This window comes from Trichosurus vulpecula, chromosome 7, assembly GCF_011100635.1.
Source record: "Trichosurus vulpecula isolate mTriVul1 chromosome 7, mTriVul1.pri, whole genome shotgun sequence".
Classification (NCBI taxonomy): domain Eukaryota; kingdom Metazoa; phylum Chordata; class Mammalia; order Diprotodontia; family Phalangeridae; genus Trichosurus; species Trichosurus vulpecula.
Genome location: NC_050579.1, coordinates 45,210,578 through 45,236,050, shown reverse-complemented (window position 1 = coordinate 45,236,050; position 25,473 = coordinate 45,210,578). Strand labels below are relative to the sequence as shown.

General features: G+C 47.7%; 4 protein-coding genes across 7 annotated transcripts; 2 read left to right on the top strand and 2 right to left on the bottom strand.

The window, feature by feature from the left end:
* The first annotated feature begins 9,525 nt into the window (after positions 1-9,525).
* Positions 9,526-11,762, top strand: TNFAIP8L2 (TNF alpha induced protein 8 like 2). Of its 2 annotated transcripts, XM_036767411.1 has the most exons (3): positions 9,526-9,585; positions 10,005-10,102; positions 10,733-11,762. In XM_036767411.1, exon 3 carries the CDS (start codon positions 10,738-10,740, stop codon positions 11,290-11,292), a length of 555 nt encoding a protein of 184 aa, XP_036623306.1. In that variant the 5' UTR covers positions 9,526-9,585; positions 10,005-10,102; positions 10,733-10,737; the 3' UTR covers positions 11,293-11,762. The 2 variants fall into 2 exon arrangements, with proteins under 2 accessions (XP_036623306.1, XP_036623308.1); XM_036767413.1 differs by lacking the exon at positions 9,526-9,585 and having other exon boundaries at positions 9,759-10,102.
* On the bottom strand, positions 11,763-16,230 carry LYSMD1 (LysM domain containing 1). The gene is made up of 3 exons (XM_036767410.1): positions 15,626-16,230; positions 13,514-13,872; positions 11,763-12,999 (listed from the first exon to the last, which is right to left on the bottom strand). The coding sequence occupies exons 1-3, from the start codon at positions 15,803-15,805 to the stop codon at positions 12,861-12,863; spliced, it is 678 nt and encodes a 225-aa protein (XP_036623305.1). The 5' UTR covers positions 15,806-16,230; the 3' UTR covers positions 11,763-12,860.
* Positions 16,196-21,705, top strand: SCNM1 (sodium channel modifier 1). Of its 3 annotated transcripts, none has more exons than XM_036767407.1 (7): positions 16,196-16,490; positions 17,577-17,647; positions 17,879-17,967; positions 18,046-18,143; positions 18,254-18,345; positions 20,431-20,631; positions 20,743-21,705. In XM_036767407.1, the coding sequence occupies exons 1-7, from the start codon at positions 16,440-16,442 to the stop codon at positions 20,840-20,842; spliced, it is 702 nt and encodes a 233-aa protein (XP_036623302.1). In that variant the 5' UTR covers positions 16,196-16,439; the 3' UTR covers positions 20,843-21,705. The 3 variants fall into 3 exon arrangements, with proteins under 3 accessions (XP_036623302.1, XP_036623304.1, XP_036623303.1); XM_036767409.1 differs by lacking the exon at positions 16,196-16,490 and adding an exon at positions 16,588-16,832; XM_036767408.1 differs by lacking the exon at positions 16,196-16,490 and adding an exon at positions 17,069-17,218.
* On the bottom strand, positions 21,482-25,261 carry TMOD4 (tropomodulin 4). Its single transcript, XM_036767406.1, has 9 exons — positions 25,139-25,261; positions 24,786-24,942; positions 24,108-24,224; positions 23,756-23,845; positions 23,482-23,612; positions 23,275-23,382; positions 22,607-22,750; positions 22,235-22,379; positions 21,482-21,549 (listed from the first exon to the last, which is right to left on the bottom strand). The coding sequence occupies exons 1-9, from the start codon at positions 25,259-25,261 to the stop codon at positions 21,527-21,529; spliced, it is 1,038 nt and encodes a 345-aa protein (XP_036623301.1). The 3' UTR covers positions 21,482-21,526.
* Positions 25,262-25,473: the final 212 nt, after the last annotated feature.

Sequence of the window (25,473 nt, the reverse complement as noted above, 5' to 3'; positions counted from 1 at the left end):
GAAAAAGGACCCTTATGTACAAAAATATTCATGGCAGCTCTTTTTGAAGTAGCAAGTAATTAGAAATCAAGGGAATGCACATCAATTGGGGTCTGTGGGCCACAGGTTAAGCCACTTTGAGGAAAATGCCCAAACCAGGCATTTCTTCATCTCTTTCTGGGATACACTTCTGACTATCTGGTCTTTGTCTACCATGCCCTCACATAGACTCCTTCTCTATCCCTGCTTTCCAGATTTTTTTTTAGGGGTCATCTTCCTCCATTAGAATGTAAACTACTTGAAGGTAAAGACTGTCTTTCTGCTTGTATTTGTATTCCCAGAACTTAGTACAGTGCCTTACAAGTAGTAAATGCTTAATAAATGCTTCTTGGTTTGGCTTGGCTGGCATTTAGGAAATGGCTGAACAAATTATGGCATGTGAACATAATGGAATACTATATTGCTCTAATAAATGATGAAAGGGATGGTTAGAGAAACCTAGAAGACTTATATGAACTGATAGAGTGAAATGAGAAGAACCAGACTGATGTACATAGTAACAACTTTGTAAAGACAAACAACTTTGAAAACTTAAGAACTCTGATTAATGCGATGACCAGCCATGATTTCAGAGGTCTGATGATGTACCATGCTACCTACCTCCTGATAAAGACGTGATGGAATCAAGATATAAAATGAGACATATTTTTTGGATATGGCCAATGTGGGAATTTGTTTTGCTTGACTATGCATTTTCTTTTTTTTAAATAAATTTATTTTTTATTTTTAGTTTACAACATTCAGTTCCACAAGTGTTTGGGTCCCAAATTTTCTCTCCCTCCCTCTTCTCCCCTCTCCCTCCCCAAGATGGCATGTAATCCAATGTAGGTTCTACATATACCTTCACATTGAACTTATTTACGTAATGGTCCAGTTGTAAAGAAAAATTATAACTAACGGAATGAATCATGAGAAAAGAGAAACGAAACCAAAAAAGAGCAAATAGTTTGCCACAATCTGCATTCAGACTCCATAATTCTTTCTCTGGATGTGCATCTGACTATGCATTTTCATTATAAGAAATTTTTCTTTTTCTCCCAAGAAATATATGTGGGGAAAAATAAAGGATGTTGAATCAGGGTTTAAAAAAAAAGAAAATGTTTCCAGGACAATATCTGAAGCCTTTTCATTATGCTAGAACCCGTCCATTTATTCTCCACTGTCATAGCCTTCAAAGGTAAAATTTATACATACATATGTAGAGGGTTAAAAAAATTACCATTATTTTTAGGGTTGGAGGGGACCTCAGCAACCATGACATTCATACAAATACTCACCTAACCTGCTAGAAAATATTCAGTGAGGGGGAATCCACCATTCTCAAGGCAGCCCATTCTACTTTCGGACAGTTAGGAAGTTTTTCCTGACATTCAGCCTAAATTTACTCCTTGCAACTTCCACCCACCGCTCCAGGATCTGGGACCAGGACCATTGCTCCTTTGCTCTGGGATCAAACAGAACAAATATCCCTCTCTCACATGACAGTCCTTCAAATATCTGAATTTAGTTCTCCCGTCTCTCGGAGCACCCTCCCCCCCAATCTAGATCTTCTCTAGGCTGAACTTTCCCAGTTCATTCAACTAATCTTCAAATGACATGAACTCAAAGTCCTTCACCATCATGGCTTCCCTGCTCTGAGTATTCTCTAGCTCTTCAATGTCCTTTCTAAACTGTAGTTCCCAATCGTGAACACAATATTCCACATGTAGTCTCATGAGGGAAAAGCACAAAAGGATTCTCATTTCCTTATTCCTGGATACTTCACCTCTTAATGAAGCCCAAGATGCTACTGGCTTTTTTTTTAAGTGGGTGCATCATATTGCTAACCCATGTTGAGCTAGTCAACCACTAAACCTGCCTAAATTCTCCCTGCATGTGTCTCCCCCTATCTGACCCCTCGCCAAACAAAATGCTGTTCAACATTTTCTCCTCTGGTTTGTACATGGGAAGTGAATTTTTTGAACCCAAGTTTAAGACTTTACATACCCTACTGAATCCCTTCTTTTGAGATTTGGCTCAGTACTCTAGCCTAACAATGTCTTTTTTTCCCTTTCAGATCTAGGTTCTGTCCTCCAATGTGTTAGCTAACCCTCTCGGCTCTATGTCATCTGCAGATCTGAGGAGCATACCCTCTAGATTTTAACAAAATCAATGATAAAATGTTAAACATCACAGGCCAAATATAGATCCCTGAGGCACTCTGCAATAGACCTCCTGCCAGGTTGGCATTGAACCATTAATGTCTACCCTTTACGACTAGTTATTTCGACCATTTCCAAATGCATCTCTTAGTATTATAGTCTGGTTCACACTTCTCCATTTATTCCACAAGAATAGTGAGAGATGCTATATCAAATGCTTTGCTAAAATCTAGGTCAACTCTATCTACAGCATTCCCCTGAGCTATCAGTTTAGTAACCAGATTCATCTGGCGTGATCTGCTCTTGCTGGATCTTTGTAATCATCATAACAATTTCAAAAGTACAAGATGGGGGACAGGAGGCTAGCTAACACTCTGAAAAGATCTGGGGGACTTAGCGGATTGTAAGTTCGACAGTATGGTATAGTAAGCAAAAATCTAGTCCAAGCTTAAAACTGTAATAAGGGAAGCTCCCTCTTCTCTTCAGAACATCCATTCCTTCTCAGTCTGCTTGCTCACTTCTGAACTCTTTAAAAGCAGGCTTCTTACGACTCAATGGCAAAGGCTTTCTCCAAAGTGACCAATCACCTTTTAAGTTCTAAATCAAATTGCCCCTTCTCATTCCTCATCCTTCTTGACCTCTCTGAAGTTTCTGGCACATTTTCCTGGCTATTCTTGCTTGATATTCTTTCCTCTCTTGGTTTCCATGACACTGATCTCTCCTGGTTCTCCTCCTACATAATTGACTGCTCTTTTTCAGTCTTCTTGGTTGGTTCATGATCTATCTACCTCCTACTCCCTAACCATGGGTGTCAAGGCCCTATTCTCAGTCTATACTCCATTCCTCGGTGATCTCAGCAGGATTCAGTGTATCATCTCTAAGCAGGTGCCTCTCAAATCTGAGTTTAGCCCTTAAAAATCTCCTGAGCTTTAGTCCCATACTGCCAGCTGCCTGTTGGATACCTCAACCTGGGTACGGCATCAATATCTCAAATTTCCCATTTCTAAAACTCATCTTCCTCCCTAAATCTAGTCCCCCTCTCCATTTCCCTGTTTTTCTTGAGAGCAACACCACCTTCCTAATCACATAGGTTTGCAACCTTAGAGTCATTCTTGACCCCCCCTTTTCTTTACTCCTAACAGTTAACCAGTTATCAAATCTTGTAGATTTTACCTCCATAATCTCTCTCCTATCTATCCCCTTCTTTCCATTCAGAGAGTCGCTGGCTCCAGCTCAGTCCCTCAGTACTTCTCACTTGGACTGCTATGATAGTTTTCTAAATCAGACTGCTTCCAATATCTCCCCTCTCCAACCAACTGCTGATATAGAATAATCTTCCTTAAACATAGGTGTCGTTGTATTGCTACACAACTTAAGTCTCCAGTGAATCTTGACTGCCTCTAGGATAAAATAAAAATTCTTCAGCTTGGCATTTAAGACTCTCTACAATCTGGCTCCTACCATTCCTACCTTATTTTATATCACTCCCCTCCACTCACAACAGTAAATAGAGATTTTTGTATAAGAACTATGAATAGAAAGAATGATCACAAAGGATGGGGCCAACACATGGAGAATGTGTGGAGAAACAACTCAGAACTCCAGTGCCCCAGGGCTCCTGTATCCTCTCCTGATTTCCCCCAAGGGACTTCTTCCTGGGCAAGATCTTTTGACCGAGGGCATTACTCTTTTGGGTTCACTGGGCTTGCTCTCTGTAAGAAACATTGTTCCGCCAGTTGATTGTAATCTACATTCCACCAGGTTCAGGCTCAACTGAAGTACTTGGCTACAGCACTTCTATGCTCTTTCAGAAAGAACCTGAACTAGAACTCTCCCAAGCCCTCCAATTCTGTCTCCCCATGATCTTGGCTCTGAGGCCTTCCAGCTTTCAACCAGCAGGACCCCAGCTCCAGGCACCCTCTCTTCAGCTTTCTACAAAGAAGGTTGGGGTTTTGGAAACAAAATCCTTTAATTGTCGGCTCAGGTAGAGAGAGAGAGAGAGAGAGAGAGAGAGAGAAAGAGAGAGAATGTGTGTTTGATTGTATGTTCCAGGTCAAGCTACTTTCCCAAAGTCACAAAGTAAAAGAGACAGAGTCAGGACTCAAATCCACTGAACAACATTGCTGCCCCCAAAAAAGAGTTTAGATTTGGTTAGCTTGGCCCCAGAGGGTAACTCTAGGAGTAAGAGTTGAAAGTTTTAGAAAGGCAGGTGTGCTCCACCTGAGGAAAGACTTTCTAACAACCAAAGCATTATAAGGAATGCCTTTGGCGGGAGTGATTTCACTCTCACTGGACCTCTTCAAATGGAAATTGGATAGATGCTCCTAGGCAGATGTTGTACCTCTTAATACTTAATTGATTGAGGTACAGTTTGACTAAATAAAGGCCAAAGTCTCTTCCACCTCTTGGATTCTGCGCTGCCCCAGCCCCAGCTCTCTTGGATCATCCCTACACCCTCTGCAAAGGCTTCCTCCAGTGGCACAAACCATTTTCTTAGCACTCTCTCCTCACTGGCACATCCCCAAATCTTCCATTTATAACATTGTTCCTATCAAACCAACAACCTTGTTTTACCTAAAGTTGTGTTTTGGGGGATACAGTTAATGATGTTAGCGGATAGGTTAGTACTTGCTGTCAAGAGCAAAAGAGAACACAACCAAGGTACCCAGTATGGCATAGACAAGTGTTATCCGTGGTGTAGAAAGGGAAGATCAATGCAAGTTTCATGGAAAGATGGGACTGGAATTGTGCTCTATAGAGAATGAGAAGAGAGGGCATTTCGTAGTGGAAACATATAAGGAGGAGTGAATGCATAGTTGGACGCTGCGGTGGGACGCTTTTGGAGCTGAAAAGGACCTCAGAGATCTTCTAGATCACCATTTCCCAACCTAATTTATCTCTGGAACTCTACTGAACCAGGTTGACAGAACCAATACATGCTGGTCTGGAGCTATCTCAGGGTATAGAATGCCTACGTGATAAAAGGTTGGGGAAATTTGGGAGCAAAACAGAGATCAGGAACACGGTATGAAGGAGTATGGTTTGTACGCTAGACCAAAAGTACATGTAGGGGTGGCACAATGTTTATGTGTTGTGGAGAGATGGAGATGAGCGGGTGAGAAGGGGCCGTGAAGAGATAAGAACAGAATATGAAAAAAGATGGTGGCATGCGTGTGATGGGGATAGCTACCCAACTCGGGGGATGGAGTGGGAAGAACTGACACGGTTGAAGGAAGGTGGACCAAGGTTTGAGGTGAATGAAGACTGAGCTGTGGGGTAGAGGGATGGAAGATGGGGTCAGCGTGGAGAGGAAGCAGCCCTGCCAGCCTTCATCAGCACCAATATTTTTTTTTCCGTTGAACCTCTATTCTTATTACAAGGAAAAGTTTTGGGAAATGCTGATGTAATCTAACCCCTTTATTTTAAATAAGAGAAAACTAAGCCCATAGAAGCTAATCACTTTCCTCAAAGTCACACAGTGAGTTGGTTAAAAAGTAGTGTAAGGAATGAATGCTGGATTTAGATTGTACCAGACTTGAGTTCAAATCCTGCCCCTGACATTTACTAGCTGTGTGACCATGGGAAAGACACTTACCTACACCAAAGTCTAGTTAGTCTCATCTGCAAAATGGAGTAATACCCTTCGTAGTTATCTCACAGGGTTGTTACAAGAATCAAATAAGACTGTCTACATAAAGCACTTTGCAAACCTTAAAACACTTTATATAGGTCAGCTGTGATACAGTGGGAAAAGTGCTAGCTTTGGATTCAAAGGCCTTAGGTTCAAATCCTCTTGCTATTTCCTACTTGAGACCTTGGGCAGGTCACAGTCTCTCTGGTCTCCATTTCCTCAGCTATAAAATGACGAGGTTAGACTAGAAGACCAGTGAGTTCTAAATAGACCTTCAAGTTCTAAATATATGATCCCATGATTCCATTACTAGTAGCAGAGCCAAGTGTAAAAGCTATACAAATGAAATGGCAGATATGTGTTGGTTGGGAATACTGAGAGAAGGAACTTACTGTAATATAGCACTTTCAGGTTTGTAAACCCTTTTCTTCACAACAATGAAACAGGTACCAGTGACTATGTCCATTTCACAGATAAGTAAATGGAGGCTTTGAGAGGTTGTGACTAACCTGCAATTACATATCTAGTAAATGTCTCAAGTTAAACTCAAACCCAAATCCCCTGACTGGAGCACTCTATCCACTAAACTGTGGCTGGATAGGTGTAGCAGGTTCTTGCATATAGGAGCAGTAATGAAATTACTAACACCACCGTGTTCCGTGTATACAATGCTTTGTAGTTTGTTGTTTCAGGCATTTGACTCTTCATGACCCCATTTGGGGTTGTCTTTGCAAAGATACTGGAGTGGTTTACCATTTTCTTCTCCAGGTCATTTTACGCATGAGGAACTGAGGCAAATGGGGTTGTGATTTGCCCAGGGTCATACAACTAGTAAGTGTATGAGGCTGGATTTGAACTCATGAAGATGAGCCTTCCTGACTCCATGCCCAGTGCTCTATCCACTGCACGTTCTAGCTGCCTCTTTGTAGTTTACAAAGTCCTTCTGCATAGGTAGTGGGTAAAAGCTGGTTTCCCATTCTCCCCTCCTTACCTCTCCCAACCCCAGCCCAGAATGTAGATAACAAAAATAAGGGGCAGATACAGATAACAAGTTGACAACATTTCTTACTGGGTGATGTATATAAGCCCTCTGATTCTTTTACAAAGTATGAAAAAACTGAATTGAAAGAGGAATTTAGCCACTAGTTGGGAAAATACTGGCCATGACCCCTAGTGGCCCTTAAAAAAGTAGGTTGATAGCTTTTTAGTCAGTGCAGGAAGGAGTGCTAGCAGTTGAGGAAGAACTCAGCCCCTGAGAGAAAGAAGGGGAAGAAGAGATTTTGCATTCTTCCTCCTTACCCCATCGGTCACAGTGCTTTCCAGCAGAGCTGCTGGGTCAGTGGGAGACACCTCATCAGGCAGAGAGCAGTAATCATCAGTCTGAGAGCGGATGAGGCACAGTTGAGATGGATCCAGTAGGGATCGGATACACATTGTCTATGGAGACAATGCTGCAGAGAAGTATAGCATTCAAAGCTGGAAACAGCTTCAAGCAGGGTGACCTCTGGCAGCAAAGGAGAACCTACTATGGAACTGTGAGAACTAGTCCTGGCAATTGAGAGTTGAACTGTGGAGAGGAGGATATACTGGGAGTTCAGTTTCCCATCAAAGACAATGCATCCATGTGGGAGCAGCACAAGGTGGGCCTTGAACTGCCTGAAGTAGGAGCTGCCTTGGTCTACCAATGTGCTACCAAGTTTGTTCCCCCTTCTGTGTCCATTTGTGAAAGAGTGCACTTAGATTTGTGGAGGGAATTGTTTTATAGTTTTTGTTTTTATAATCCCATCTTAGTAAATATTGTTGCTCTATGCCAATTGTTTCCACTGGTCAACTGTTAAGGGCAAGTTCACCGTTGGGAGATTGTGAACTACTGTTTCAGGAGTGCAGACCCACAGGGACCTGACAGGAACAGCCACCCTCTGGGCACCCAACTCCACAATTCAAGTACAAGTTGGAAGATTCTCCAAGAAAGGGTACTACACACAGATTATTTACACGTTATTTTGTTTGATCCTCACAACAGCCCTATGAGGTAGGCAGGGACCACTTGGAATTACTGTTTTAGAAAAAGCCACTGTATGAACAGACTTATTAGGAGACTACAGCAGTAGTCCAGGCATGAGATGATAAGGAGTCAGATTAGGTGGAATGGGAAGGGAATGTTTTGAAGTAAGAATGGCAGGCACGGTGTGTTGAGAGTTTGATCCTTATTAAGGGAAGCATCAAGAGAGAGAATCAGAAAACAGGGAGCTAAAGCCTTTCTTTAGCAATGCTCCCTTTTTTAAACTCCTATAACATTTACATTCCAAACCACACTACCACAAATCCTTGGTTACCTAGAACCATAAAAGAATACATTTTTTCTGAATATCCTTGTCTCTATAGCCCAATTTTTCAAATCACAAAATGTATCCCTTTAAACCTCAAAACTTATGAAATTGACTTAAGGTAATGGGAATGTTTAGAGAAGGATGAGGGTGGGGGGAAAGAGGACGTGAACATGCATGAAAACTGTCTCCAAGTATCTGAATAAAATACTTGCATAAAATACAAACTGTGGAGGGCCTAGAGGGCCTGGTTTTTAGGCCCTGTACACTGTGGCTGCCACCTCATTCTACATTATTCCCCTCCCCAGACTCTTCATTCCAGACAAACTGGACTACCAGCTGTTTCCCAAACCTGATACAGCACCTGCCTTCTCCACATACAGCTATGAACACACTCCTTCCTCACGTCTGCCTTTTGAATTCTTTTCAGACTCAGCTTGGGGGCGGCTGTCATTGGAACCTTCCCTGATGCCTGTGTTCCGAGGACAGTTTGCCTGATCTCTCCTCTGGGCTCATCATTCCTAATTCTGTGCCATACTTACCCGGGTATACATCAATCCCTATCCCCAGCAGAATGCAATCTTGAGGGCAAGAAGAGCGCCTTTTTTTCTCCTATTCTGCCCGATGCAGTCCAGCACACTAGATAATGCGCAGGCACGTTGAACAGATGGGTCTCAAGGGCTCAGAGAGACTGGTTTGCAAACCTCGTTTCTCAGTATCATGCTGACATCTGCTGCCCATCTGTGGTCTTACACCCATGGTTTAGGTAGATGCCCTGCTTCTTCACTCCCATAGAGGAGGTAAAGAACAAGAAGGAAACACGTCCCCCTAATGCTCAGGGGACTAGAAGCCTAAAGGTGTCCCATGTCCCTTCTCAGAAGGTAGCACATTCAGAGGACTAGAGCTGGGCTAGATCCTGCTAGGCTCCAGTCCCTGGACTCCTCTCCAGTGAGCCCTAACTGGCTTCTTCCCTTAAAGGATTCTGAGAATCAGAAGGAAGCTTATCCCCCACCTGTTTTATCAACCTTTCCTACAACATTCATCGTGCTTGGATACCGCTAGCCCTCCGGTTGACAAGGAGCCCACTAACTCATAAGGCAGAACACCAGAAATAGGGACATGGGGGCCTTGGGGAAAGTGGGTGAGAGTCAGACAGAAACAGACCAAGAGAATCAGGATACCTCAAAAATATGGATCAAGGGTTTTGGTTTCTTCCCCCAAAGAGGCCCACCGACTTTCTTCCTTAATCATTGGTAGGAGGCTCTTGCCCTTAGAGTCCTAGACCTCACTGTGTCTGCACGTGTTGGGGGGTGGGGGAAGAGGAGAGAGAAGAGGGAAGAGGGAAGGAGGGTGGGGCCAGGGGGCGGTGCTAGGCAAGAGACTCTTGAAAGTTTCTTCATCTTCTGTCAGTTCTCCGGGTACATCCAAGGCAAGACTGGCCTCAAAGGTGAGGGATGGGCCATGGTGAAGGGACAAGTTGGGGAGAGGGGTAGAAGGCAGGAGTGGGTAGAATGTTGACACTTCCCTCACCTTAGCCCTTCTCTTTTGCAGGGGAAGTGTTAAACCCCAGGGGACATCTCACTAGGGACAGTGGGGGGCAGAAGAGGGGTAACTGAACACAGATGGGGACAAAAGAATGAAGGGAGAGAGCAGACAAAGTTGAGGGGATGAGCTATGGTGGGATGAAATGCAGGAAGAACTTAAGAGATGAGTGAACAATTAACAGCGATGAAAAGGACTAAGGGACCAGAACACAGGGGTCTGAGATTGTGAGACAGTGCAGACACAGATAGGGAGACAGAAAGTGGGGGTGACAAGGACACAGATAAGAGGAAACAGGGCCCACACAGCTTCTTCTGCTCCCAGGTGCCCGGCGCAGAACTGAAGAGCCTCACGCTACGCCACGAGCAAAATTCTTCCCTGGCTCTTGACTGCATGAATCCTGCTGGGGAGCTGGACTCCAGGTACCCACCTGTCCCACCCTTTCAGACTCCCGCTATGAGGAGTGGGAGAGGGTGTGGCTGCTCCTCCCTGTGGTCACAGCCACATCCTGTCGAGGAGGGGAGGGGGAAGTGAGAAGCAAAACCACCAGAGGAACCTGAGGCAGGAGCCTAGTTTGGGGCAAACTCTAGGACTTGGTCAGCCTTCTGCAAGGGCTAGAGGGGCCTCAATTCAACCCCAAATGAAAACCCTGGATTCCCAGGACTAAGTTCTTCTGGGGGGCCCTGAGTCGTAGCTTCTCTGGGTGCTGAGAACACATCGGGCCACCCCTGTGTCCCCTGCTTTCTCCCAGTCTCCCCTCCCTTCCTTCCACAGTTTGCTTTCTTTTGAGGCTTGGCTCATGGTGGGTTGGTTTCCTAGATATCCTTCATTGGTCCCTGGCTCCTTTGTCCTACCCATGGAGGTTCAGAGTCTCTAAAACAGAGCTCTAAGGAAGCAAATATGTGGGGGCTCAAATGAAGAGACAGGGACCCAGCCACGGACAGTAGGGAGACAACCAAAAGAAGGAGAAAGCTGCCCATCTCCCTCAAAGGGACCTGGCAGCCTGTCTTTTCAGTTGATATTTAACATGGACTTGGATCTCTGCCCCCCAGGGATCATGGAGCCCTTCAGCTCAAGAAACCTTGCCCTGCAGGCAGAGAAGAAACTCCTGAGCAAGCTGGCCGGGCGGTCAGTGGCACACCTCTTCATCGATGACACCAGCAGTGAAGTGTTGGATGAACTTTACAGGGTGTCTAAAGAGTACACCCACAGCCGGGGTGAGGCCCAGAAGGTCATCAAGGACTTGGTCAAAGTGGCCATCAAGGTGGCGGTGTTGCATCGAAACGAGCAGTTTGACCCCGGGGAGATGGCCCTGGCTGACCGCTTCCGTCAGAAGTTGCGCCAAGGCGCCATGACTGCCCTCAGCTTCGGTGAAGTGGATTTCACCTTCGAAGCCGCTGTGCTGACTGCCCTGCTGACAGAGTGCCGGGACACCTTACTAGAGCTGGTAAAGCACCACCTCACGCCCAAGTCTCACGGCCGCATCCGCCATGTCTTCGATCACTTCTCAGACCCCAGCCTGCTCACTGCCCTCTACAGCCCTGGCTATGCCCAGCACCTTAGTAAGATCTGTGACGGGCTGAGGAAGCTGCTGGATGAAGGAAAGCTTTGAGGGCTTGTTCCCTGGCTCCATCCATCCCAACAAGGTGGTGGACTCTGAATGGGCAACAGGCCATGGCTCTCTGTCCACCCACCCACTTTAACCCCCTCCAGCCCGTTGGCCTGGGTCTCCTTAGAGTATGGTTGGCTCTGAGGACCCCTTACCCTTGGGTGGGAAACAGTTGGGGTTCACAAGCCCTTCCCTCCACTATGCCTCTGGCCACCAGGACAGGAAATGAAGCTGCCTGAAAAAGATGAAGTGAAAGTCAGATCTTCTACTTCCCCCTGATCTGGACACATGATATGGGGAAACCCCTTCCAGGAAGGAGAACAGTTCTCCCAAGCTGCTGATGGGGGGAAGGGGGGATGTCAAACTCAAGGCCAGTCCTGGGGACAGTTTGGATAGATGTTGGAAGCCTTGCTCCCAGAGAGGGGCAGGGCAGAGGACGATACTCAAAAGGGAAATAAACCTGCTAAAACGTGTACAGGGCTCTCTGTTTAATCTCTGCAGTTTCTAGCAACTTACTATCAACAACGAAGAGGGGTTTGGGAAGACACATTCATTTTCCTCCACATCCAACATTAAATAACAAAATAAGGCAGGCTCTTAGCCCCAAAGAGCCTCCCTAGCCTGCTGTTTTCTCTTCAAAGACACAGAACTACACCTCAAGCTGGTGCTACAAACCACAAATAAATATGCAATGGAGAGAAAGAAAGGAACCAGGAGGTCATGGAGGCAACAAAAGAACCCTCCAGTGCTCAGTATGTGTTGGGGGGGAAAGGTACACATACACATGCATGCAGAACGCAGGTAGTCAGGCCTGCTTTTTAAAATCCCAAAATCACTGACTACCCATTCAGGTGACCAGTGGCCACTGCTCCCAGAAAAGTGGCAGGGAAGGAAAGGATAACCAGAATCTCTAATCTCCTGAGCCATGAGAAAGAAAACAGGACCAATTAGGTCAAGGCCAAGTCCAGCATTTCACTTCCTGATTTGGGGAGAAAGCTGGTACAGCACCCAGGGAAGCTGGTTCGGTACCTCAGTGTTGCACAGCAGCGGTTGGGGCTCAGACGTACCCACGCTCCCAACGGTCCCCGGGGCTCCCTAGATGGAGGGGTCTACAGGAGCAGCCATCAGGCTGATCATTCCTTAACCACCATCCCCTGAGAGTTGGGAGGACTCCTATCTTCTGCTAGGAAAACAAAATATAGCCAATAAATAGGATTCCAACATAGCACCAAATAAATTAGAGAGGAGGGTGGGAGGGAGTGGGGGGACAGGTACTGGAGATCCCTCCACCCTATGGTAAGGCCAAGGAACTGTGACAGGAACCAGAGAAAGGAAGGGACAGACAGAGCTCTCTGAATCTAAAAGATCTCAAGATTCAGTCAGAAGAGTTTGGAAAGGATCTAATCTCAAGCCTTCCATTCCTGTCTACAATTCCTCCTGTAGCCCCATAGTCCCTGATATGACAAGAAGGCCAGATCACGAGGATGGGCTGAGACAGCGGGTCCTCAGCTTTCACGCCATCAGACAGCTGTTCTTTCACCGCTTCTCTCTTCCCAACAGTTTTGGGGGTATCAGAGTTTAAAGATTTCATCTTCCTGGTCCCGTAAGGTGGCTGCCCTTGTGGTTCGAGTCAGGGGTACAGGGCCCAGTACCGCACGTTGCTGTTTTCGGGGGGAAGCCAAGTGGGGATGCAGATCCTCCCCAGGTACCCTGCAGGTAAAGATGAAGGGAAAAGTGTTCAGGAAGGGAGGCAAGGAAGCAATATGTCCTTATGAAGCATATGTGTCAGGAACTGTGCTAAAAACCTTACAGATTTCTCATTTGAAGGAAGAGCTGGGGTGGGGGTAGGGGTGTGTGAGCTACATAGAGAGATGTAGCAAGTTGCCTTGGTAATTCTGTCAAGTCTGCCCAAGGCTCAACTGGCCTTGCCATTGGAAGGACAGAGTAGTAAGAGGAACTTGAAACCAAAAGCCCCTGTCCACCATATATGTATTCTAGCAGGGGTTAGCTCACTTTGCTTCTAGAATTCAAATTTTAAGCTTGAAGGGGCCTTTGAGCTCACCTAACCCAATTCTTTGGTTTTCGAGAGAAAGTGGGGTCCTGCAGTGTTTTGGTGCCAAGGCCTGGCTTCCCATCTCCTGACGCCCAATTCTGTGCTCCTTCTGCTAGACCAAAGGCTTCTGGTGCAGGTCCGAGGAGCTGTTCAGAATCGCCAAAGACTTACCCACTCTCGCCTTTCTTCAGCTTCCTGACAGCAGCCTTCTTCGACAAACTGATCTGTGAGTCAATCTTCTTGAGGAAGTCTGTGGCAGAGAGGTCATGGCTGGGTATGGGGAGGTCCTGGCCACAGCTGGAAGAAAGGCCTTCGCCACTGGCTTTTTCCTCTTGTTTTTTCCTCAAGGGTGAGGGAGCTTCAGCTCCACCTTGATTCAACGGCATCTCTTCCTCCTTGTCTTCTTCCTCCTCAGAATCTAGCCCATTAAATAATCCCCGGGGCTCAGTCAGGATAGGAATATAGAGCGTTTTCTTGAGGAAGATGGAGTCGTTAGTATAAAGGCGGTTAGCACGTTTAATCTGTTCCATCTTGGGGGAAAAAAGGGAGGGGCATCAGATTAATGACAACAATAATAATATAAATCCAAATTTTAGAATACTTCATATTTTTGAATGCATTTTCAAATCCATTGCTTCATTTGGTATTAACATCTATCCCTGGGAATAGGGAGAGTAGATAACCTTGTTTTATTGATGAACACACCGAGGCCTACTTAAGAGATCATGACTTGCCTAAGAACACAGAAAAAGCTAGTGACAAACTCTTAAAAAAACTCAGGGTTCCTTATCAATAAATTGGGTACCCTGAAATATTTACTTTTAAAGCTTATATGAATTTGTCAGCATTTTTTGATCATATATCTTCGTTAAACTGGGGCATAACACATTGGGAAGACAGTACTCAAAATCAGTCTCTAAGAATGTTAGTATTAGGAAGTACCCATTCAGTCCAACTACAGGAAACCTGACATGAAATCAAGATATTCCTATCCTATCACAAAAGTATCATAATGAACTTGAATAATGGATGGCTGGACTTGGAGTCACTAAGTCTGATCCTGGCTCAGTCACTTATCAGACGTGGGACCCTGGGGAAGCCACTGTCACTACTCTCGGCCTGAGTTTCTAACAGCAGCACCTAACTCACAAGGCTGTAGTAAGGATCAAAAGGGATGAGATGTAAACGTTCTGGGAGCTTTAAAGTGCTCTAGAAATGCTATTACTATTAAAATCTGATAACTCTGAATAACCCCAAAGTTAATACTATCTTGAATTTGAATGGCATGTTTGCTCTTCAAAGTGCATTTACCGTCCTCTCATTTTGTTTTTTGACTTTTATAAAAAATGATTTCACAATGATGCGACACAGTTGTCTCCTCCCAACCACCCTTGGGGGAGGGAAAGCAACACCCCTATTTGACTGAGGTCCAGAAAAGTGCAGTATCTTGCACCAAAGTTTGGACAGCCCGACTATCAGCCAAGGCTCTGTATGCTCTCCTGGATACTTCTCCTGCGTGAGTGTGTGTTGTGTTTATTTTGTGATCCCCAGCTGATTAGCCAAAATCTGGTGGTAAACACGCCCACACATTCCAGCGGTGAGTGTTTCTCCATCCCGGTCTGAAGCCTCCCCAGCGGGAGGTCAGACAATGGTCAGAAGCCGCCCATGAGCTGCACCCGGATGGGCTCCTCCATCTATGGGTTGCACCCACCCTTCTCTATGGGGTACACCCTTCCCACACCCCGGCTCTTCGCGGAGAACCTTCGGGGCCTCTCCTCTGTGGCTGGGGGGGGGGCGGGGGTCACCTCCCAACAGACACTGGGGTGAAGAGGCTGCAGAGTGAGTGAAACGCTTGGGGTGGGGGTGGGGGCGGGGAACAAAGACCCGGGTTCAAATCGGACCTCGGACGATTACAAGCTGCGAGACCCTGTGCAAAATCACTTCCTCTGCCTCAGCCTCCTCATCTGTCAAACGAGGATCATGACAGCACCAGCCTCCCAAGATTGTGGTAAGGATCAGAGGACAGAACTTAGGCTTCCACGATCCCTGTCTCACTATGTTCCTAATTATCTTAATGAGGAAAAGAATGTTTTCAGCGAGGGAGGGGTGCGAGTCGGCTCCTCCCAAAGGAGGCCAGCCAGGCATTGGGACCCGTCCTGGTCTAGCACAGTCCAGGCTCTAAACACAACCTGGCCACAGCCCCGGGATCCAGGGGAAGCCACGAGCCTGGGCCCAGGGAAGCCCTCCCGCAAGATGCCCCCGGCATGCCCCCCGCCCACTCACCGTCACCCCGTACTTGAGCGCCAGGCCGGCCAGGGTATCCCCGGGCTCCAGCAGGTGCTCCACGCGCCGCTCGCGCACCGGGGAGCAGGAGGACTGTACAAGGCTGCCGTAAGACCGGGCCCGGCTCCCTCGCAGGAGCCCGGAGCCCCCCGGTGGCGCTTGACGGGAGGGGGACGCCATAGTCTCGCCGGCCCAGGCCGGGCCTTGACCTCCGACCCCAACGCCCTCTGACCCCTGACCTTCGAGACGCCCTTCTCAGCCCAGATCCCGGGGACCGGCCTCCGCCATAGGCAGCCGACTCCCACTCCGGGCTGCGGATCTCCCCCGCTGGTTAAGCTCAAGTGCCGGGCCCCGCCTCTCCCGTCCAAGGCCCTGGCGCCGGTTCGGTCGCTGCCCGCAGCCAAGGCGTCCTTTAGAGCACGGCTAGGCCAGCTCCCCACCCCAGCCCGGGTGGAAGATCACGCCGCCCATGCAGGCTCCGGGACCAGGAGACAGCCTCGAACCCTCCAGTTTAAAGGGCCTTACAGCCGTGGGGTCTCCGGAGACACTGGGAAAGACTTGAATTCCCAGAGAGCCGCGGGACCCCAAAGCATCCTGGGAAATGCAGTCCTTCTGAGAGGCCACTTGGAGGGAGCCGCCGGGAAGGTGCTCTCGCATTCCCGGAAGCATACGCCCCGGAAGTAAGAAACCAACCAACCAAAATACACGGCTCCGCGCCCCGCCCCTGTGGAAGCTACGGTGGCTGTGAAGGCGTCGGAGTCTAGGTGGTGGACCTGCTATAGCAGGTTTGTGGAGGAGGGCTGCGAAAAACACCATGTCCTTCAAGAGAGAGGGGGACGACTGGAGCCAGCTCAATGTTCTCAAGGTGAGGCGAGGCGGGGTAGTTATCGCCCCTGAAACGAGGCTCACGCGTTGCCTCGGCAACTCTCCCAGGGGCGTGGCTATGCGGGGGGTGGGGAAGGAGAAGAAGGAGGAAGGGATTGGAGAAAGGGATGGAGAGGGGAGGAGAGGAGAAGGGGGTAGCAGAGGGAAGCCCCTTCCATCTCTGGCGTTCAGTTTGGACTTCTCTGACTTCGCCGTGCCCCCAGTAAACTCCTGGTTGAGAAATCTCATTAATGTTGCAAGGTCCAGTGGGCCTAGTTGCTCCCACTCCGCTCCCAGTGCCCCCTGCTGGGATGATTGGAGGGTCGAGCTACAGACTCCTGAGGTGAAGGGTTGGGACGGACCTCCCGTTAGACCTCTCTTGGTTTCCCACCGGCCTGCGCTCCTCTGCGGCTTCTTTCATCCCTGCCCCCTTTCAGCTTTCTTTTTTTGTGTGCTGCCCTCCCCCTTTGTTAGATTGCAAACTCCTGGAGGGCAAGCGCCGGCTTTTTCATCTTTGTGTCCCCAGCGCTTAGCACCGTGCCTGGCACGTAGTAGCCGCTAATATGTTTATTGACTATTGATCGACATTTGGGAGCGGGTCACAGACGAGCCGCTGGAATCAAATGTATAAACAGCCAGACTGCTTTTGCTCTGCTTCTGTGACCTCACATCCCAGGGTTGAGGCAGAATACTTCCTCTCCCTCTTCTGCTACCCTTGGCCTCCTTTTGGTAAGGAGTTGGGAAGTCAAAAGACTTGGAGGGTCGGTTGAGGTGTGGCAGGGGAGAGGCATGGACAAGATTCCCTGGGGTAGGAGCCTTCCCTCCCCTGGCATAATTGTGGCTTACAAGAAAGCTAAGCATGGCCCATTGAGAATGATGACTACCTGTACCCCTGAAGTGGGATCTCCAGGCCTTCACTCACAAGATAAAGTTATCCATGGATTGGCCCCCCCAACTTCCTTCCCAGGGCTGGCCTTTGGCCTCTTGGTCTCCCCCCAGTTTCTCCCCTCCCCACCCACTGCCTTGTCCTCGGCACCAGAATTCCTGGTTACAGCATTGGACTACACCTTGCCTACTCATTTTCTAGAAACGGAGAGTTGGGGACTTGCTGGCCAGTTACATCCCAGAAGATGAGGCACTGATGCTCCGAGATGGACGGTGAGGTCTAGGAGACATCAAACTTGAGGAGGCAGACAAGGGGATGATGAGAAGAAAAGTCCATTCTTGATTCAGCCTTGGATTCCAGGAGAGGGAGAGAAGAGTGGTGGGTGATGGGGGGAGATTGGAAGAGATGTGCACTGGCAAAGGAGTAGGAAGACCTGGGAAGGGGGCAGGGAAGAATAGCCTTGAGAAGGGTCCCTGAGGCTATTGCAGCTCTTTCTCCTCCAGATTTGCCTGTGCTGTCTGTCCCCACCGGCCTGTATTAGACACACTGACCATGTTGACTGCTCACCGTGCAGGGAAGAGACACTTGGCCAGTAAGTTAAGGGGTTAAAAGCAGAGCATTAACTTGACAAAGCACTCCTGAGCCATGCTGAATACGTCTTCCCTACCAGGCTTGCAAGATTTCTATGGTAAGAAGCGCCAGTGGAGAGGAGAAGAACAGAATCCAAAACAGCAGGAAGAAGAGAGAACTGAGAAGACCAGGGACCAGGTGAGTGAGAAAAGGAGGCTTGTCCTAGGTAGAGCTCTCATCCTGGGAACTTTGAAGTATCTTATTCTTCCTAGGTCTGACAGCATTTGTTTACCTCTGCTTTCCTTCAGGCTCCTTTGCTGGCCCAGACCCGTTTAATCACCCAAAGTGCCCTACGAAGAGCCCCAAACTATAACAGTTGTTGTCGAAGGCAGAGGAACAGGTAATTTTGATTGAAGAGAGGTGAAACAAGAGGATGGAGGCAGGAAAATGGTGGCAATGTTTATAGAAGAACAAGAAAATTAGAGGAACAGGAAGATGGGTGAGAAAAGGGAAGAATAAAACATGGGGCAATCAATCTAGAAGTGTTTGTTACTAGATTATAAAGCTCCGTGAAGATGGGGATCTTAACTTTCTATCTCCCAACACCCAGGACAGCAGATGCATGATAACTGTTAAATGAATGCTTTCAATAATAAAAAGATGCAAAGACAGGGGAATATCAAAGAGTTGAGAAGATGGGAAGGAAAAATCCCATAGGTTCCCATGTAGGGAACTGAGTTGCATTTTCAAGAATAAGAGCCATTTTTCAAATGATAAATGGTCAAAGGATATTGAATTAGTAGTAACCCATAGTAGACTTTGGGTATGGATGGGCAGAAAGATTACTAGGAGTTGCTTCTGAGATGGGAGGAACAGAAGTAGATAACTCTAGTGTATTAGGGACAAAAGATGACTAGCTTCTTACCCAACACTGTAAACTTTTAAAATTTAATTTAATTTTATTTTTCAGTTCCAAATTCTCTCTGTATTACCCTTCCCTAGCCATTAAGAAGTCAGGACAAACAAAATCCATTACAAATGTGTATAGTCATACAAAACAAATTTCTACAAAAGAGAGAGAAAGAGAAGAAAATAAAATATGCTTCAACCTGCACTCTGAGGTCATCATCGCTCTCCATATTTCATCATGAGATTTTTGGAGTTGTGTTTTGTCATATTGATCAGAGTCTTTCATTGCGGATTATCTTTACGATATTGCAATTATTATATAAATCGTTCTCCTGGTTCTGCTCACTTCACTTTGTATCAGTTAATACAAGGCTTCCTAGGTTTTTCTAAAACCGTCCCCCTCATCATTTCTTTTTTTTTTTAATAAAATTTTTTTTTTTGGAGGAGGGAAGGCAGGGCAATTAGGGTTAAGTGACTTGCCCAAGGTCACACAGCTAGTAAGTGTGTCAAGTGTTTGAGGCGGGATTTGAATTCAGGTCCTCCTGACTCTAGGGCCAGTGCTGTACTCACTGCGCCACCTAGCTGCCCCCTTCCCTCATCATTTCTTACAGAACAATAATATTCTATCACATTCATATGCCATAACTTGGTCAGCCACTTCCCAATGGATGGGCATCCCCTCTGTTTCCAGTTCTTTCCCACTACAAAAAAGCTGCTGTATTTTTGTTCGTGAGTTCTTTTCTTCTTTCTTTGATCCCTTTGGGCTGTACACCTAGTAACAGTATCACTGGGTCAAAAGGTATATACTAGAGGTGAGGAACCTGCGGCCTCAAGGCCACATGTGGCCCTCTAGGTCCTTGGGGGCGGCCTTTTGACTGAATCCAAACTTCACTGAACAAATCCTTTGGATTCAGTCAAAAGGGCCGCACTTGTTTAATAGCTTTTTAGACATAGTTCTAGATGACTTTCCGTAAGGTCAGACTAGTTCACAGCTCTGACAGTGCATTAGTGTGCCTGTTTTCCCACATCCCCTCTAGCATTTGTCATTTTCCTTTTTTGTCACTTTAGCCAATCTGATGGGTATGAGATGGTACTTCAGTGTTAATTTGCACTTCTTTAATAGTGATTGAGAGTATTTTTTTCGTATGGCTATTGATATTTTAGATTTCTTTTCTGAAAACTGCCTATTTATGTCCTTTGACCATTTTATCATCTGGAGAATGGCCCTTTTCTTGCAATTTTACCTCAGTTCCCTATATATTTTAGAAATGAGACCTTTATGAGAGAAATTTGCTGCAAAGATCCCCTCCCCCCAGTTTCCTGCTTTTCTTCCAGTTTTAGCTGCTTTGGTTTTGTTTGTATAAAAACTTTTTAATTTTATGTAATCAAAATTATTTGACCTGCTCTTTATCTCTTGTTTGGTCATGAATCCTTCCTCTATCCATGAATCGGACAGAACATTTCTTCCATTCTCCACTAATTTGCGTATGCTTTCACTCTCTATGTCTAAAGCATGTGCCCATTTGGAGCTTATCTTGGTATATGAACATCATAAACTTTGTTCCTTCTCCCTCAGACCAGAAGCTCCTTCGCCCTCAGCTCCCCACCTCCCATATAGGCCCCCCCAGACTGAGGAACCTTCAGACAAGAAGGCTGGCAGAACACCCAAGTCCGAGGGTGATAGACAGTCCAAGAGGGATTCAGCAGCAGCCCCAGCCCCTGTGCCCTTGAGTCCTGCCAGACGAAGAGCACTGGACCATTATTTGACCCTGCGCAGGTGGGTAGCGTGGTGTATTGCTTCTCTTCTTTCCTTCTATCACTCTCCTCCCTCTCTTCTGTGAACCTATCTCCTCATTCTGACCAGATTTATTTTCTCTGATCTTCTCAGCTCTGGTTGGATCCAGGATGGAAGAGGTCAGTGGCTAAAGGATAAGAATGTGGAGTTCGATTCTGATGAAGAGGAACCCCCAGGCCTCCCCTTGGATTGATAGCCCACCTCCCCACCCATTTTGTTTAAATAAATCAAAGAAGATGCTTGGAACCTAACTTCTTTTTTCCTCTAAGGTCTGGCTCTGTGTGCCATACAACTATCTCAGGTCCTTCTACCCCTGCAGGCTGCACAACTCCCTATACCACCCCCGCCCCTTCTAGAACCATGCCAAGCGTCAGCTGCACCCAGCCTTCTGCCCTATTAATAAAGTATATAGGGCAGGACTCTGCCCTTTGAGTTGTCAGATGCCTTCCCTACCTCATCTCCCCCTGCTTTCCCCTCCCATTTCCACAGGGGCTTTTCCTGCTTTCCAGCAGGGCTTAGCCAAATTCAGGAGGTACTGGAGGAGCCAACACTGAGTGGAAATAAAGAAGAGGATGTGTGTGTTGGGTTGGGTCAGAGGCATAAGGGGACTAGTAAAGGGAGGGATTTCTCCCTCCCCTTAGAGGTAACCTGAGCCTAGAACCTCCTGATCTCCAGGGTATAAATAATCCCCTAGTGAACTGGCAGACACCCTGGGGGGAAGGCATGTTTAATGCCAAGAGCACCTCCCCATTTTCCCAGTCCCAGGCCAAAGAAAGAAGCAGGTGAAGTAGGGAAAAAGACTTTTATTTACAGGAAAAGGGAGATGGGAATTCCAGCATCCAGGGGTCCTAGCTTAAAACAGTAGGGAAGGGCAGCATTATGTCTTCTTCTGCTGCCGACCTGTGGAGGTAGGAGGAGTCAGGAAATGGGTCTATACCCAAGCTCTTGCTTTGAGTCTGTTCAGGAGAATAATTTTCCTTCATTTTTTGTAGTGTCTTAGGACATCTAATTTCTGTGCTCCCCCATCCCCTTAATAAAACTGTCTTCTGTCTCCCACTATCCGTTTCTGGCCACTCATATTGCCCAGGGATCTGTGTGGAAGTAATGTCATCAGAGAGATGAGGGCAGGCAGGAAGCCAGTGCTCCAGGCTGGAAAGAGGTACAGAAGGGGAGAGCTGGCTCGTGTATGAGATTATGGAATAAGAAGGGATAGACAGCCTGTGTGTCCTGTTGGTATAGCTCTGCCATGACAAGACATCTAGAGGAAGCACATTAGCTGGATTCCCTGTGAATGATTTATGGAAAGATGTGGACTGAAGTCACAAAGGCTAAGAAGAGATACTGGGTTTGGATCTGTACAGCTGAAGGGATTGTCCCCATCACAGATCCATCAAAGTCTCAAAGTAGATGGGAAGAACCTTACCCACTTCTACGTCAGCCACTCAAAGCCTCCTGTGGGCAGAGCTTGGCTCCTCTGATTTCTGTTGGAACTTCCCAGTTAGCCACTTAACTGAATTTAATGTTTGAAGGACTAACCCAGAGAATTCTAAGCCTCATAACTTCCTCCAACTCCGTGGTCACTTACGTAATTCATTGTTCCGGGTCACTGCTCGAGCTGCCCGAGCCCGAGGTCCTTGCTGTGTGAAGTGGTAGCCAAATCGAACTATGGCTGGACAATGCTCCAGCATGGCAGCCATCTCCATCTCTACAGCATCCCCTGGCCAGTGACGCTGGAAGGGTTGGGAGGAGGGGTAGGAGTCATTGACAGGGAGGGAGTAGAGAAGACAGGCTGTTTACCAGCCCCTCTGGTCACTGACTATCCCCCCATGATTACTGTGTTTTTGAGGGGTCAGAGAAGGCGCCAGAGTTGGGGTAGGTAAGGGTGCTGTCTTGATTCTCTACTGAACGTTCAGGGTTTGGGGAAGGTGGGGCTATCTTGGAGGAGGAAGCTATTAACCTGGTTATCCATCCTTAGCTCGGTAAGTGTGGCATTCTCTCGAACGGCCTTTAGCACAGCCATGAACCCTGTACTGCTGATGAAGTTCGACTCAATATTGAGGCTTTTAAGGCTCCTGTTCTCCCGCAGCATCTCAGCTATAGCCTGAATGACAGGAACGTGGGGCTGGGTGAGCAGATGGAGCAAGTGGAAAACAAGTCTCCAGGAGGGATTTTGAGGGACAATGAGGGCAGAGGGGAGCTGAGCAAGACACAAAATGAGAGGGAAGGGAGTATCGTGCAGTCTGAGAGAAGATCTTGTGGAACTGCCTGGCTCATAGACTTAGAGCCAGGAGGCACCTTAGAGGGCACTGAGTCTTTGCAATACTGTGACCTGGGTCAACTTCCAGGCTGGGGAGAAGTGGGACACACCAGGAGGAGGAGCACTGGACTTGAGGACCAAGACCTGGGTGACCTCAGGCCACTATTGCAACTGTAAAATGGTGGTGGTGCCTGGTGGGGGGGAGGGGGTTGGACTAGATGTCCTTAGAGGTCCCTTCCCTTCTAACCATTTGAGCCTGCAATTTCATGTACTTCTGGGTAATAAGGATGGGAGTCCAGGGACAGGGGGCAGCAGATATTAATGGGCATCCAGAGGAGCGTGATTGGGAATGAGTCTCCAGGACTCACATTGGCTACGGGGTCACCACTTCGTGTAGCTACTAGGCTGAAGCTCCGAACGTGAGTATTCCCCTTCATGGCCTGGCACAGCTCGATAATAGTGGAGGCTGTGATGTCCTGTCCGCAGGAAAGGAGGTAATCAGGTTTCTTTCTGCAATGAGGCCTTCCCATTAGAATGAATCATTTTCTCCTCTGGGGTGGGACCAAATACAATACCTGCATATTGTTGAGGTTCACCTCCTCTAGCTCCTGGTCATTGTTCTGAACTCTCTTCAATGTCTCCTCGATGTCCGTAGGGTTTGGTGGTTCATCTGGTACTGGCTTATATTTGTCAGGCTGCACCACACCTAGAGGGGGTGGGGAGCAGGGGGGAAATCCCCCATGTTCCCCCATCCCTCATATCCCATCCCCCATTCCCTTTAACCCTTATGCTCCCAGTCCTGTCCCCATCAGTGAGCCCACCCTTTTGTGCCCACTGCCTCCTACTCACTGGTAATGCCTTCAGTGTTGCAGATTTCTCCACTGCAGATGGCATCGTAGTATTGTTTGTTACTCATCAATGTGTACATGCCCAGAATGGCTAAGGGATAGCAAAGGGAATATGTGAGTAAAAGGAAGAGTGAGACACTCAACCTCCCCCAAATCTTTCCACCAATGAGCCTGGGGGCAGCGGAGGGGAAGGCAATGTAGCCTTAGCCTAACAGGCCTGATGACTCTTTCCCGACGTTTCTTAGCCCTTTGCTTACTTGCCCCTGTCCCATACTTCATTAATACAGCGTATTCCTCTTTCCCCACGGGCCTCATGACCAACCCCCACCTCCTTTATCACCAGGGTTGCCCACCTGCAATGTCACACATTTCAGCATCTGTGGCCTTGGCCAAAGCCTCCTCCAACTCGGGTTCCAAAGTGATCTGTTCTTCCACAGGGATCTCCCTCTTGGGTTGGATAAATGGTTTCCCTGGTGGAGGGAAGATAGTCAACAAAGGGAACCATTTTCCAATCCATATCCTTGGCTTCCTGCCTGCCCTGATCCTTTTTACCTAAGCTGCTAGATCACAGTTAGGTCAGATGACACACATAGGCCCTACATAGGTCTGGGCATCATAACATCTGGGTCTCCTGTCAGGTCAAGTATGACAGTGCCTAAACCCTGGTGAGTCCAGAGGAGCGAGTGGTTTGATCTAGAATGTCAACATACTTGGGACTCTGGACTGGGACGTGGAGCTGAGAAGAAAGATGGCTTTGCTGGGGAAAATGGGAGAATTGGAGAATAGAATGTCTGGGTCTTTACAGGATGGAGAGGGGGGAACTTAAGGTCCAGATGTTGGGATGCCTCTTCCTCTGACCCCAATGGGCTGCTACTTCATAGAGCCCAAGAAATATGGAATAGCCGGACAATGGGGCTCACAAGTGGGAATGACTGGCATGAGGGAGAGGAGGGGAAATGGGGACGTGCCAATGATACAGAATAAAGTAATAGCAGGGTGAGAGGCCAAGTGCCCCGCTAAGGTTCCTGTACCCTTCTTCTCTCCTGTGAAGGGCACCAGGTCATCTCGCTCCTTAGTCTCCAGGGCCTGCCGTTCCAGGTGCTGCATCAAGGCTTCCCGGTCCAGGGGCCCCGTGGGGCTCTTCTTTGTCTGGTCACGCTGCCTTAGCCCGGCTGGCAGGAGCATGTTCTTGGGAGGGGGTAGGAGTGGGGGGAAGTACCAACTCAGACTCCCCACTCCCAAATCTGGGACACCCTTAGGGTTCCCTGAAGCGTCTTCAGATCCCCCATCTGACCCCCTTGCACCCTTAGGGATTCCCTGACCCCTCCTCCCTGTAGTCTAGAACCCTGAGGACATTCTTCAGGTTCCCATCCGATATCCTTACCTCGGGGTCCATTTCCTGTAGCTCATAGTCCAGCTGTTCTAGCTCCTCAGGGCTCAGGCTTCTCAGGATCTCATCTTCATCAATGTCCCTATACTTCTCCAGTTCCTTCTGATAGGATGACATGTTGTCCATCAGAGCCTAGGGAATATTAGGGAGTTGTCAGGCCAGAGAGTTGCAAGAAGAGATAGTGGGTGAAGGAAGGTAGAGATCCTTTAGGAACCTGGGGCAATGGGCAGCCCAGGATGCTAGGGTGGGGTGGGAGGCAGGAAGGAGGATGGGGGACTTGGGCTTAGCATCAGAGATCTTTCATCTGCTTCCCGGCCTCCCCAGCTTCC

Coding starts and splice junctions, on each gene's coding strand:
- TMOD4 (XM_036767406.1), bottom strand. CDS start 25,261: ATGTCATCCTATCAGAAGGAACTGGAGAAGTATAGGGACATTGATGAA. Junction 24,943..25,138: donor TACAGGAAATGGACCCCGAG/GTAAGGATATCG, acceptor CCCCCTCCCAAG/AACATGCTCCTGCCAGCCGG. Junction 23,846..24,107: donor TGAAATGTGTGACATTGCAG/GTGGGCAACCCT, acceptor GCTATCCCTTAG/CCATTCTGGGCATGTACACA.
- TNFAIP8L2 (XM_036767411.1), top strand. CDS start 10,738: ATGGAGCCCTTCAGCTCAAGAAACCTTGCCCTGCAGGCAGAGAAGAAA.
- LYSMD1 (XM_036767410.1), bottom strand. CDS start 15,805: ATGGCGTCCCCCTCCCGTCAAGCGCCACCGGGGGGCTCCGGGCTCCTG. Junction 13,873..15,625: donor CGCTCAAGTACGGGGTGACG/GTGAGTGGGCGG, acceptor TTTTCCCCCAAG/ATGGAACAGATTAAACGTGC. Junction 13,000..13,513: donor CTGAAGAAAGGCGAGAGTGG/GTAAGTCTTTGG, acceptor CTTTACCTGCAG/GGTACCTGGGGAGGATCTGC.
- SCNM1 (XM_036767407.1), top strand. CDS start 16,440: ATGTCCTTCAAGAGAGAGGGGGACGACTGGAGCCAGCTCAATGTTCTC. Junction 17,648..17,878: donor CTGATGCTCCGAGATGGACG/GTGAGGTCTAGG, acceptor TTTCTCCTCCAG/ATTTGCCTGTGCTGTCTGTC. Junction 20,632..20,742: donor CATTATTTGACCCTGCGCAG/GTGGGTAGCGTG, acceptor TGATCTTCTCAG/CTCTGGTTGGATCCAGGATG.